Genomic DNA, 13,654 nt, shown 5'->3' on the forward strand with positions numbered 1-13,654 from the left:
ATACCTCGCAGAAATTCGTTCGGAAAAGATAGCGACGAGGATTCAAAGAAAGATCTATTTAGAATGCACAGTTTGAGGTACGTGCATACATGTCCTGTTCCTAATAATATTGAATGGTTTATATTAGTTACGATACATGTAATGAGCAATTACACTAATTGTATTGTTGTAATAATTTATTTATATTTATGTTACACCGCCACTAATTTCTGTTTCTGATACATTAATCACTAATTTGTTAATAATTTTTATTGTTAGGAGTTCAAGGCCAAGAAGAGCAACTCTTGAACGCAACGACTCGTTCAGTTCTGGCGAAGACGATGACGATGATGGATTTGAAATTTTAACCGCCGAAAATCTATTTTCAACTTTGCTCTCTAGGGTTAGTTGAACGAAGTCATTTAAGTAAACTGCGCGGCATGAAAGTGAAACGTTTATATATTTTTTAGGTACGAGATCTCACGTCAAGATTGAATGTTGAAGATTCGCATCCTGGCTTTCCAAGAAGTAGTTTGCTTACTAGAAACTTTTTGAATTTTCCCAATAGATTTGAAGCCTTATCCAGGTAATTACGTCAATTTTAATGTTCATTTTTGCAGTCAGTTAAATTCAGGGGCGCAACAATCTCTAAAGGGGGCTGGAGGCGTCTACTCGGTTGTTAGCAAAAAAACCTTGTCATGTGCAGTAAATAGTTCTGGAAATGTATTACAATTATTTATTGGCAGTTTATATTCCATCCTTTGTTATTGTACAGTTATTAACGAATTCTTTAGCCAGTTCACGCATGTCCAATGTATCCAATATGTGCTTGAGATTATTGTTTAAATACGTCTTCGTACAGAGTTATGTGGCCAAACTGTCGGTCTTAGCGTATACATAGCTCAATTTTCTCTAAAAGAGGCATTTTCGTAGACACCCGTGAAGAGGTTGACCGTTGGACTCTAGGTTGTTGCTCCCCTGCTTAAATTATCTCTTGACTGTGAGTAAAACATTGTTCTGTTAAGTAGGTTTATTTTTTGTTTTATTCTACTTACAAGCATGCAATATTCCTGTTCACATGAGAAAAAAACGGCAAAAATTAAGTAAGTGAAGTAAGTGATTGTGTGTAATATAATGTTATTTGATTTTATGTCTAAATAAACCAACGATGTACACTGAGATTATGAGATTTATTTATTTATTAAGCAGGCGTTCACCGTTAGGACGTGCCTTTAATCGGGAACATGGTTCAGACGGTGGGTCTGGATTGAGTACGCCATGGCGAAGAAGTGTTACTCGAGATCTTAGTTCAGATTTAAACAGAGTTTTCAATAGTTCCGAATCTCCTACACACACAGCAACACTACCTAGAGGTGGTAAAATAGTTTGACAACAATTCTTGATGTGCCCTTAGTAGAATAGTTTTTTTTTTTTAATCGTTTTTGGTCAGTTCTGAATTGATTTCTGTGTAGTTATTCTCACCTATTCTGTATAATTTTACCACTGAATGCGAATGATTTTTTTTTCTGACTAAATATGTTCCTTTTTTGGTAATTTTATAGAATTTGACGGCGATAAATACTACAATTGCAAATTGTGTATGATAATTGAATAACTGCCGTTTTTATAATTATTTTTTGAGATTTGCTTATCTATTTTTGTACACATGTACATTAATAAGTTTAATTTTCGAAATATTTAAATTGTTGGCATATTTTGATGTATTTATGTTACTAATTGGTTTATTTAGGAAGAAATGTTACTGTACTCAGAAAAATTTAATTTTGTTTGTAGTTTTTAGTAATGCTTGTTTTTGTTGTTTTAACTTATTTAATTTATTTTTTTCCAATAAACGCTATTAATTAAAAAAAATAATCAGCTTTTTGGCACATTTATCAATATTATTTGGTTCACCAAAGTTTAATGTCTTTTTGCAGTTGCTTTCGCAACAAATCATTGGCCACGATTTATTTTTTTTACTTTATAATACATTGTTAAAGTAGTAAATTTTTGCAACTTACGGAAAGCTGCTAATTATTAATAATATTATGTAGGGTGATTAGTGAGTACAATGGAGCTAATATATATTGTCATGTTAACATTGATATCTATGTTGTCAATTGTTGTTAAAAAAAACATTAACTGTTGCGCTTGCCAGCAATAGTATCCCGTTAGAGAGGTATAAAAAACAACCAAGGATAAAATAAACAATAACTATTGCAATAATAAAATAATACATCAGGATATGCCAGGCGTTGTAGAGCATGGCTGTGATAGCGTCGTGTGTTTGCAGCAAGAGTGCGCGTTACAGTGCATGTGCCCTGCGGACCGTCCAGCCAGAAGGGCACCCACTAACCGCCTGGCTGCCTGCTACAACACAGACTCGGTAGGCTGCATGTGTAGTGATAATAATAGTAAATACATAAAAAGAGTTAGTTGCACAATTTACACAATACTTGTTCAATACTAAAAGTAAGAAAAGAAAAAGACATTTGAGTCTGGTTGTTTTTTATGCCTTTATGAACAACATATAAAAGTATACTGTACGATAGAAGTGAAATTGCACGGTAAAGTGTCATACGATAATTATTGTGCAACTTTCTTAATTTTCATATAGTATAAAAGAGCAATTAAATGTTTACTGCAATATGCAGGTGAAAAGAAGGAAATGCTTAATCAAAATTATATTAAATTTTAAAAATTTTAACTAACCATCTAATACTTGTGCGTCATGAGTCATGACAAGAAAGGTCTGTCAGTATATACCTGAATAAAATAAAAAGTATCGAGTTGTTCAAACGTTAGGATTTTTAGTATAATTTGGTTTACTTTAGACTTTGTGTTTGCATTTTAAAAGTTACAAAAGGAAAGCCGAATAAGATCAGTGCATTGTAACTTTAATTTAACGTTGTTACAATTGATTTTTTAAATCTGTAAATGCGTGGGTGTAGATAAAATTGATAACTAATGAAAAAAAATTTTTTCTGTCAGCAGCTGGAAATCTAATAAACATTAACTTAGTGTAGGTGAGTATCTGAATGCTTTTCTAACATTGCACTTGATAAATTAATTGTAAAATATTATTGTAAGTAAATGGTTAATTTTCAATGTTCGTTTTTTCAGATAAGAACAAGACAACAAACCTTAATTTATTAGACTTAGACTTAAAAAAGTTTAAATTTTCGAAAGAAGATGCTTTGGCACTCTCTTATCTAACACCTGGATTATCGCGACGTATCCAAAAACAACTTCTTGCTCGTCTTCCATCTCCGGAAATGAAACAGTTGTCTCGTACCATGTCAATGAAAGAACCTCCATTGGAAAACGATACAACAAGTGATCATCGAAAGTCATACAATGTATCTGTTAAACAATCATTGACCCTTCCCCGAAGATTTTCCGAAACGGCTAAAAACAACATTAACAGCCGATATTTTACTAATGAAAAATCACTGTTGGAGCCTATACAAACAGATTCTAATTTTTCTAGAACTCCTTCATCTTCGAAGTATGATTTGTCGGTGGTGTACGAACCAGCCAGGAGTGCCTCTAGATCTAAAACTAACGAATTAGCTCTTCCATCTTCGTTTAGTAGACATTCTGATTTCACGAGATCTCCAAGTTTTGAATCGCACTCATCTGCGATCGATGATGGATGTAATACTTCTGATACTGAATGTTTTACTTTAGATAGTTTTAGACGCAAAAGGGCAGCCAGATGTACAAGCTTACGGGGATCTAGCCTAAAACCAGATTATTTACTTCCAAAACCGTCGGCTTATGTACCTTATGCCAGTAATTCAGATGGTAGTATATCAAATGCACTTTCTTGTAATATCAAAAATGAAAACTATTATTCTTGCAAGAATAATAGTATGTCGGACTCTACTAATAGCTCTAAGTGTAATCCAACTGAGTCAGAATCAAAACGTTTAGGTGAGTCCGTATCGCCTTCCAGGTACGAAATTTCTGATTGTTCTGATTCCGAAAAAAGCAAACAGCCGAAGAGATCTAGGTTTTTACGACCAAACTTCTTCGACAGCCGCAGCGACGAACCCATAGCTAATAATCCTTACCTGAGAGAAAAGAAAGAGCGCGAACTGGAAACGCAAAAGGTCTTAAAAGAAATACGGGATAGGCGCAAAAGCAAAATGAGAGAACGGTCCGCTTCTAGAGAACGCCGCAAAACAACGGAACTCGCTGAAAACATTACCGAAAATAATTTTTTAACACATGCCGATAACAATGCAAAAGAAATTCGAACTGAAAAGAATTCGACCAATCTGTTAAACCGAAGTAACAATATTTTAGCAAAATCAACTGAAAACATACTAAAAAATGTATCCGATAACATTAAAAATTTAGAAACAAGCGTCAGAGATATTCACGACTATGTCAATTTGGGACCTTTTCAGTTAACCTCTGAAAACGATCGTGGTAATCAATCAGATGATGTCAATCTAAATAAAGAACTTATCAGTAATGTTATTCACGATTACGTAAATTTAAAAAACAACGAAATGCCTGAGGAGAGTCTACCAAAAGTATACGAACAAACTGGCGTTCAAAAAAAGGAAAGAATTTCCAAAATAGCTCGCCCTAAAAGTTACCCTACAGAAAGTATGAATAATAAACTTGTTACTAAAATCCCAACTATTGCTGAAAACGATGAAAATAAATCAAAGATATGCAAATTGAAAAGATCCGATAATTACGATAAAATTAAAACGAATCAGTACGCGCTATCGTCTTCTAATAAAAGGGAAACCATTTATAACAATAATAGTTTACAGGAAAACGATATGAAAGAGAAAGCGGTGGAGAATAAAATCGATGAAAACGAGTTAAAAAAAAAACTAAGTTTGACCAGAGAAAGATCTACTAAAAACAAATTATTACAATCGATAGAAAAAAGACTTGAAAAATTGCGTTCGTTTAATAATTTGCCCACTGTTAGTTCTGCTGCTGCTGCTACTACTGCTACCGAGGAAAACAGCGACATTAAAGAAGACGAAAAGAAATCAAATGTAGAAACGGCTATTAGGCGTTTACGGGAACAAAGTGTCCCTATCGACGCGGAACCGTATATCACAGAATCTGGATTAATAAAAAGAGCAGTTTCCGTTGAAGATTTTCCTAGTTTGGGTTCTAAACAGTTACAAACATCGAAAAAGTCAGTAACAAAAATCTTGAATTTATTTAAGAAATATGAAGAGAAGGATAAAAAGAATGAAAAACAAAAACTGAAAAAATCGAATGATGAACACCGTTCAACTTCAAAAAGCGGCATACACATCGACGAAAAGACTGATACTAATAAAGAACATTTAGGTGCTAATAATTCTGTGATTTCCAAGTGTAAATCTCAATATGAAAATATTTCTTTGTTAAAGCGAGATGCACAAAAAGAAAAACATAAACCAAATCAATTACTAGTATCAGTTAAGCAAGCAAACGAAAAATCTGAAAGACCTCGGTCTCTACTAATTGAAAAAATAAAACATTTTCAAAATCCCTATTCCGATACTAAAAGCGATAGTTTATTACCGGGAAATGATAAATCATGTACCAACAAAAAGTCTTCCAAATTGCCCGTAAATTCGTTTAGACGTAGCTTGAACTTAGAAAACATTTCTAAAAATTACAAATCTGAGGAAAGAAAAGAAAACCTTCCCGAAACTTTTAACGATATCAAACTTAAAGACTCGGTCCCTTCCATGGGCATGTCGGAATCGATCCAAGAAAATATTAATGGTACTTTAAATACCGAAAAGAGTAAATTCAACCGTCAAAATTTACATCTGGATTTGTCAAACGTTCCAAACACTCGTACTGTTCCATCAGTTAATATAGAACAAAACCAAAACACACAAGAAGAAAATAATGATAAAGATAGGAATTCGTTTGCCACTGATGATAGCTCGTTATTTTTATCCCCTGGTGAAGATGTTAACGATACGTGGTCAGTATGTTCGGATTATCATACTCATGAACTCGCCTCACCGGTTTCACCCACAGGACAATTTTATTCTGCCGACGAAGGAGAATCAGTAATAGATAGGATCAGAAGAAAAAGTTTCTACACCAGATTTAATGAAAAAAAAAGACCACGAAAGACAAACGTATCAACTTACAGAGATTTAGATTTTTATAAAAACATCGGTTATCTCAATCCATACCGATCGCCCGTCAATTACGCTCCTTCGGGAAAGAAATCGTCGAAAAGTGAACAAAAAATGTCTTATCCTCTACAAGAGCCATCAACAATATCGATAATGGGCAACGACTCTCTTTCTAATCATAATTATGTTAATCTCCCAAGACATAACACCTATCATCCCAGATCATCCCACTCAATAAATCAGCAAGGCGTCGCAACGGACACTACACCTACAGCTGGAAGAAGCAAAACGTAAGTTGAATTCGTAGTTATAAAAAATTCTACCAATCTACCTAAGTACATATTTAAGTTTTTATTTAACTAGGAATAGCTACAGTCTTCAATCCCCATCCAAATTTAATACACGATCGTTAATACCAAATATAGATCGATTTTCAAATGCGGAATCGCCAGCAAATAACAACGTTTCAAATTCTTGAATTCATTCTTCCGTCAATCCAGTGTATAAAAGAAAAATACTCTTGTTTTAGGAGACGTACAATGATTTTAAAGATTGTCTGTTTTGTTGTTTTGTTAGATTAAAAGTGCGATGAATATACCATAAAGTTTAAAGTAGGCACAGCGTAAAGAAACGTAATTTCTGTTCTTTCAATTTAAAGCTAATCATATCTATTATGATTTTAAATAGAATATGGTTTTATTAAGTATTAAAACGAAAATCAAAAAGTTACAATATTTTTTGTTTTCGAACTAATAGNATTCTTAAAAGTAATAAAAGTATAAATGGAATGTTTGGAACAAATGAGAATTAAAAGTGGTCTTTTACTTTTTTAGAAAAATGGTAGTATCAGGGGAACCAAACATTAACAACATTATGGGAGGGATTGAAAATACAGGAGGGGTTAGGCTACATAATCACAAAAAAAAATTAAAGCAGCGGTAAGTATAAAGAGTGAAAACTTTAAAATGTCTGAGGCTGTACTTGGAAGGAATCTTTTAAATCGTTATATAAAAAATCTATTTATAAGGTTTGACATAATAAAAAAACTTGGGCAAGGAACATATGGAAAAGTACAATTAGGAATAAATAAGGAAACAGGACAGGAGGTAGCTATCAAAACTATAAAAAAATCAAAAATTGAAACAGAAGCAGATCTAATTAGAATACGAAGAGAAATACAAATTATGTCTTCTGTTCAACACCCGAATATTATCCATATTTACGAAGGTATACAGAAGATGTAGTGTTTTGATTTTTAATTGGGAACTTCATTTTGATATTACAGTTTTCGAAAATAGGGAAAAAATGATACTAGTTATGGAATACGCAGCCGGGGGAGAACTGTATGATTATCTGTCAGAAAGAAAAGTACTGTCTGAAGAAGAAGCAAGGAGAATATTCAGGCAGATTTCTATTGCATGCTATTATTGCCACAAGCATAAAATTTGCCATCGAGATTTAAAACTGGAAAATATTTTGTTAGACGAAAACGGAAACGCCAAAGTAATTGAAAAACAAAATAAAAATTATTTTTCCAAAATTTTATGTAATTGTTATAGATAGCAGACTTTGGTTTGTCGAATATCTTCGACGATCAACGACTTTTGTCAACCTACTGTGGGTCGCCGCTGTATGCTTCTCCTGAAATAGTAAAAGGTACACCATATCAAGGTCCTGAAGTCGATTGCTGGTCATTAGGCGTTCTCCTTTATACATTAGTTTATGGTGCCATGCCTTTTGACGGAAGTAATTTTAAGAGACTAGTCAAACAAATTTCTCAAGGAGATTACTTCGAACCTAAAAAACCTAGCCGTAAGCTAACCTTTTGGAGGCTGTGCAATTCGATTATTAGACAATTGTGATTTTTTAACTAGGTGCATCGCCTCTAATAAGAGAAATGCTGACTGTAAATCCTAAATATCGAGCCAATGTACAAAAAATTTGTTCGCATTGGTGGGTTAACGAAGGCTACGAGGAAAACTGCTTAGATGTATCCGAAGAGCTGGCGAATCAGACTCCGGTACGATTAGATTTGTTATTGTCGTTGGCACCACCTCCACCGCAATTAGAGAGCGAAAAATTGATGGTTACAGGAGAAGTAAGTACATAATGGTATTATTATGAAATAAATATTCTGTAATTGTAAATTTTAAGATCGAAGAATCGAACCTGACAAATGATACAATATTGGCGCCGACTCGGTCCCAATCTGTGGGTAGTCTACGAGAGCTGTCACATACAACAGACTTGAGGATCGAAGATTTAGTACCGGAAGATGTTAAGTCCAATACAGCAAAGCGAAAACTGGAGTTATCCATCAGTACCGATTTATCAAGCACCCAACAGGAAGATGCAAAACGCAAAGAAAAAATAATTAAAGAAAGAACGGTGGCCGATGTAACGTCAGAAGTTATTCCGACAAATCAAAACAATCAAACTTCACATGATATTAGCACAACCGCTCCTCTTGATAAAAGTTCAACACGTACTATAACTAAAAGAATGGACGTCGATAACGAAGAAAATATTGACCCGTCTAAGATGGGCGCTACCTGCACAGAAATTATCGAGGATGCAAAGAAAAATGAAGCAAACAAAACAAAAACTCAGAAAAGTCCTTTATCTCCAGCAAAAGAATATTTAGAAGAGACGACCAACGATAAAAAGAGTATCGAAAAAGAAAGTGTTACTACAAAAACAGAAAAAGATAGTGTAAAGGGCAAAGAAAATGAGAAAAAGGCGAAGAAGGAATCGAAAACAGAAGAATCTAAAATTCCGTCTAAGAAAAAGGTTTCTAAAAAAAAAGTGCTTACCGACAAAAATGAGAATCTGGTTGACTGTAAAAAGGACGCAACTTCAGGAAAAATTGCAACTAGTCCGACTGAGAATTTATCAGAAAAAAATGTTGAGGATGATAAGAAGTTAGAGAAGTCTGTTGAAAGACGACGCTCAAAAATTTTTGAAACAGCCGAGAAGTTTCAGAATCTCGTTTCGTCAGGCGACAAGTCAAATAATGAAAAATCAAAGAAAATTGTTATACCAGGTGTGAGTGTTGGAGGATTTAGGAAAGAATTTGAGCGAAAGGCAAGTTTATCCTCAAGTAGTAATGTGCCTCAATTAAAAAACACCGCGTTTAAAAAGACTGCAGAAAAACAAAATTCTATTCAAACAAAGGAAGAAACAAGTAACGAACCGTCCTCTGTTAAGATTGATAATATCACCGAAAATATCAAAAAGTCAGATCAGCTACAAAACACTTTAACTGAAAGCACTGTTCCTGAAAAAAATGTGGATGAAAGAAAAAAGAAAGCGGTCAGTATAATTTCTACGGCCTTGGATAAAGAAGGAACTAGAAAATCTAAATCGAGGCCTTGTGTTGGAAGAAAGCCTCCCATACCTTTTGGCTCGTCTGGAAGATCTGCATCGGGAAATATCGGAATTGTTTCCGAACAATTTGATTCGCGTAAGGAAGTACGTTAATTTAAAAAATATAAAATAATATTACTTATATATTAACCGAATCAAATATATTTCTAGATAGAACAATTACCACTTTCTTCGCCCGTATCGGAAGAAATAGCGGAGAAATTTGCGACAAACGATGAAGTATCATCAGCTAAAATAATGCTAAAATCGGCAACCATACCCCGAAGGAAACAAACCAAAGCAGAAATCAATCTCAAATACCCTATCCCTAAACCTGCAGTAATGGAGTTCAAGACTGAAATGGCTCATAACGTAGAAGCAGCTCCTAATTTACCCACTCAAAGAAGTGAAGTTACATTTCCCATTTCACCAGTTGGAAACATAAGGTGAACCTTATAAGATGTTCTTATTTACTATTTAGTGTATGCATATTATTATTATTATTTATTGCTTAAAAAGGGTGTACAATATTCTTATTAGAGAATTGTACACAACTTACGAGATACAGATGTTGTCAAAGATCTAAGTAACTGTAAGAATGTATTCATTGATATAAACCATGAATATTAAAAGCAAACCACATTCACCTAGGTCGTCGTCTCTTGATGATGAAAGCAGATCTAAACAGTCCAGAGAAAGAATTATTCCAATTTCGTATGAGGAAAATTCAAAAGATGATGGGCAATCGCCAACAAGTGCGAAACCACCTTTTAAGGTTCATCAAACAAGACGTTCTTCCGCGTCTCAAAGGTAATGAAAGTTAAAGTAAAGAACTAGAGTATAACTATTTTTAATCAATGTTCATAAAAACAGATCGGAAAGTTTATCGCGACAGTCGACGCAAGAATCCGATTCTGACAGCACATCACTTAAAGGTGAACCCATACGGAAGTCTCCTAGAGAGTACATTATACCCATTGCCGTTGAAGGCGGCGGTTACGTAACACCAAGAGCAGGAAGTTTGGAACCCAGTGAAACTGGTAGCACCACGAGTACCATGACAAATAAAAGTAAATTTGGACGAGCAAAAAGAATGAGGTGCATTATAAAATTTACGGTTTTTCTAATTATTTAAAATTGTTGTTGCATGTTAAATTTTGTAGGATTAGTGCCTAGTACTTTTCCTTAATGTTATGTTGACAGAATTTTGAAATATTGCACAGCATAATATAACAGTTTAATTGTTGAATATACGTTATAGTTCGTTAATTAATGACCGTGAAGGGTCTGAAGATGAGTCAGTTTTCTCTTCGGCAATACCTCGCAGAAATTCGTTCGGAAAAGATAGCGACGAGGATTCAAAGAAAGATCTATTTAGAATGCACAGTTTGAGGTACGTGCATACATGTCCTGTTCCTAATAATATTGAATGGTTTATATTAGTTACGATACATGTAATGAGCAATTACACTAATTGTATTGTTGTAATAATTTATTTATATTTATGTTACACCGCCACTAATTTCTGTTTCTGATACATTAATCACTAATTTGTTAATAATTTTTATTGTTAGGAGTTCAAGGCCAAGAAGAGCAACTCTTGAACGCAACGACTCGTTCAGTTCTGGCGAAGACGATGACGATGATGGATTTGAAATTTTAACCGCCGAAAATCTATTTTCAACTTTGCTCTCTAGGGTTAGTTGAACGAAGTCATTTAAGTAAACTGCGCGGCATGAAAGTGAAACGTTTATATATTTTTTAGGTACGAGATCTCACGTCAAGATTGAATGTTGAAGATTCGCATCCTGGCTTTCCAAGAAGTAGTTTGCTTACTAGAAACTTTTTGAATTTTCCCAATAGATTTGAAGCCTTATCCAGGTAATTACGTCAATTTTAATGTTCATTTTTGCAGTCAGTTAAATTCAGGGGCGCAACAATCTCTAAAGGGGGCTGGAGGCGTCTACTCGGTTGTTAGCAAAAAAACCTTGTCATGTGCAGTAAATAGTTCTGGAAATGTATTACAATTATTTATTGGCAGTTTATATTCCATCCTTTGTTATTGTACAGTTATTAACGAATTCTTTAGCCAGTTCACGCATGTCCAATGTATCCAATATGTGCTTGAGATTATTGTTTAAATACGTCTTCGTACAGAGTTATGTGGCCAAACTGTCGGTCTTAGCGTATACATAGCTCAATTTTCTCTAAAAGAGGCATTTTCGTAGACACCCGTGAAGAGGTTGACCGTTGGACTCTAGGTTGTTGCTCCCCTGCTTAAATTATCTCTTGACTGTGAGTAAAACATTGTTCTGTTAAGTAGGTTTATTTTTTGTTTTATTCTACTTACAAGCATGCAATATTCCTGTTCACATGAGAAAAAAACGGCAAAAATTAAGTAAGTGAAGTAAGTGATTGTGTGTAATATAATGTTATTTGATTTTATGTCTAAATAAACCAACGATGTACACTGAGATTATGAGATTTATTTATTTATTAAGCAGGCGTTCACCGTTAGGACGTGCCTTTAATCGGGAACATGGTTCAGACGGTGGGTCTGGATTGAGTACGCCATGGCGAAGAAGTGTTACTCGAGATCTTAGTTCAGATTTAAACAGAGTTTTCAATAGTTCCGAATCTCCTACACACACAGCAACACTACCTAGAGGAGGTAAAATAGTTTGACAACAATTCTTGATGTGCCCTTAGTAGAATAGTTTTTTTTTTTTAATCGTTTTTGGTCAGTTCTGAATTGATTTCTGTGTAGTTATTCTCACCTATTCTGTATAATTTTACCACTGAATGCGAATGATTTTTTTTTCTGACTAAATATGTTCCTTTTTTGGTAATTTTATAGAATTTGACGGCGATAAATACTACAATTGCAAATTGTGTATGATAATTGAATAACTGCCGTTTTTATAATTATTTTTTGAGATTTGCTTATCTATTTTTGTACACATGTACATTAATAAGTTTAATTTTCGAAATATTTAAATTGTTGGCATATTTTGATGTATTTATGTTACTAATTGGTTTATTTAGGAAGAAATGTTACTGTACTCAGAAAAATTTAATTTTGTTTGTAGTTTTTAGTAATGCTTGTTTTTGTTGTTTTAACTTATTTAATTTATTTTTTTCCAATAAACGCTATTAATTAAAAAAAATAATCAGCTTTTTGGCACATTTATCAATATTATTTGGTTCACCAAAGTTTAATGTCTTTTTGCAGTTGCTTTCGCAACAAATCATTGGCCACGATTTATTTTTTTTACTTTATAATACATTGTTAAAGTAGTAAATTTTTGCAACTTACGGAAAGCTGCTAATTATTAATAATATTATGTAGGGTGATTAGTGAGTACAATGGAGCTAATATATATTGTCATGTTAACATTGATATCTATGTTGTCAATTGTTGTTAAAAAAAACATTAACTGTTGCGCTTGCCAGCAATAGTATCCCGTTAGAGAGGTATAAAAAACAACCAAGGATAAAATAAACAATAACTATTGCAATAATAAAATAATACATCAGGATATGCCAGGCGTTGTAGAGCATGGCTGTGATAGCGTCGTGTGTTTGCAGCAAGAGTGCGCGTTACAGTGCATGTGCCCTGCGGACCGTCCAGCCAGAAGGGCACCCACTAACCGCCTGGCTGCCTGCTACAACACAGACTCGGTAGGCTGCATGTGTAGTGATAATAATAGTAAATACATAAAAAGAGTTAGTTGCACAATTTACACAATACTTGTTCAATACTAAAAGTAAGAAAAGAAAAAGACATTTGAGTCTGGTTGTTTTTTATGCCTTTATGAACAACATATAAAAGTATACTGTACGATAGAAGTGAAATTGCACGGTAAAGTGTCATACGATAATTATTGTGCAACTTTCTTAATTTTCATATAGTATAAAAGAGCAATTAAATGTTTACTGCAATATGCAGGTGAAAAGAAGGAAATGCTTAATCAAAATTATATTAAATTTTAAAAATTTTAACTAACCATCTAATACTTGTGCGTCATGAGTCATGACAAGAAAGGTCTGTCAGTATATACCTGAATAAAATAAAAAGTATCGAGTTGTTCAAACGTTAGGATTTTTAGTATAATTTGGTTTACTTTAGACTTTGTGTTTGCATTTTAAAAGTTACAAAAGGAAAGCCGAATAAGATCAGTGCATTG

General features: G+C 33.7%; 1 protein-coding gene across 2 annotated transcripts in view; it reads left to right on the plus strand.

The window, feature by feature from the left end:
* The window catches only part of LOC108743236 (probable serine/threonine-protein kinase DDB_G0277165), an 18,125-nt gene extending 4,482 nt beyond the window's left edge, over positions 1 to 13,643 (plus strand). The window contains exons 1-14 of one of the 2 annotated variants that reach the window (XM_025976255.1): positions 6,938 to 7,039; positions 7,129 to 7,328; positions 7,387 to 7,604; positions 7,661 to 7,913; positions 7,976 to 8,199; positions 8,256 to 9,572; positions 9,639 to 9,913; positions 10,119 to 10,277; positions 10,341 to 10,565; positions 10,729 to 10,860; positions 11,042 to 11,165; positions 11,233 to 11,348; positions 11,969 to 12,138; positions 13,056 to 13,643. In XM_025976255.1, the coding sequence (XP_025832040.1) occupies positions 6,939 to 7,039; positions 7,129 to 7,328; positions 7,387 to 7,604; positions 7,661 to 7,913; positions 7,976 to 8,199; positions 8,256 to 9,572; positions 9,639 to 9,913; positions 10,119 to 10,277; positions 10,341 to 10,565; positions 10,729 to 10,860; positions 11,042 to 11,165; positions 11,233 to 11,348; positions 11,969 to 12,138; positions 13,056 to 13,117 (3,576 nt within the window). In that variant the 5' untranslated portion in view covers position 6,938 and the 3' untranslated portion in view covers positions 13,118 to 13,643. Of the gene's footprint in view, positions 1 to 6,937; positions 7,040 to 7,128; positions 7,329 to 7,386; positions 7,605 to 7,660; positions 7,914 to 7,975; positions 8,200 to 8,255; positions 9,573 to 9,638; positions 9,914 to 10,118; positions 10,278 to 10,340; positions 10,566 to 10,728; positions 10,861 to 11,041; positions 11,166 to 11,232; positions 11,349 to 11,968; positions 12,139 to 13,055 lie in introns of those variants that run through there. The other variant, XM_025976256.1, reaches the window with a different exon arrangement.
* Positions 13,644 to 13,654: the final 11 nt, after the last annotated feature.

This window comes from Agrilus planipennis, unplaced genomic scaffold (genome assembly GCF_000699045.2).
Source record: "Agrilus planipennis isolate EAB-ADULT unplaced genomic scaffold, Apla_2.0 scaffold369, whole genome shotgun sequence".
Lineage (NCBI taxonomy): Eukaryota > Metazoa > Arthropoda > Insecta > Coleoptera > Buprestidae > Agrilus > Agrilus planipennis.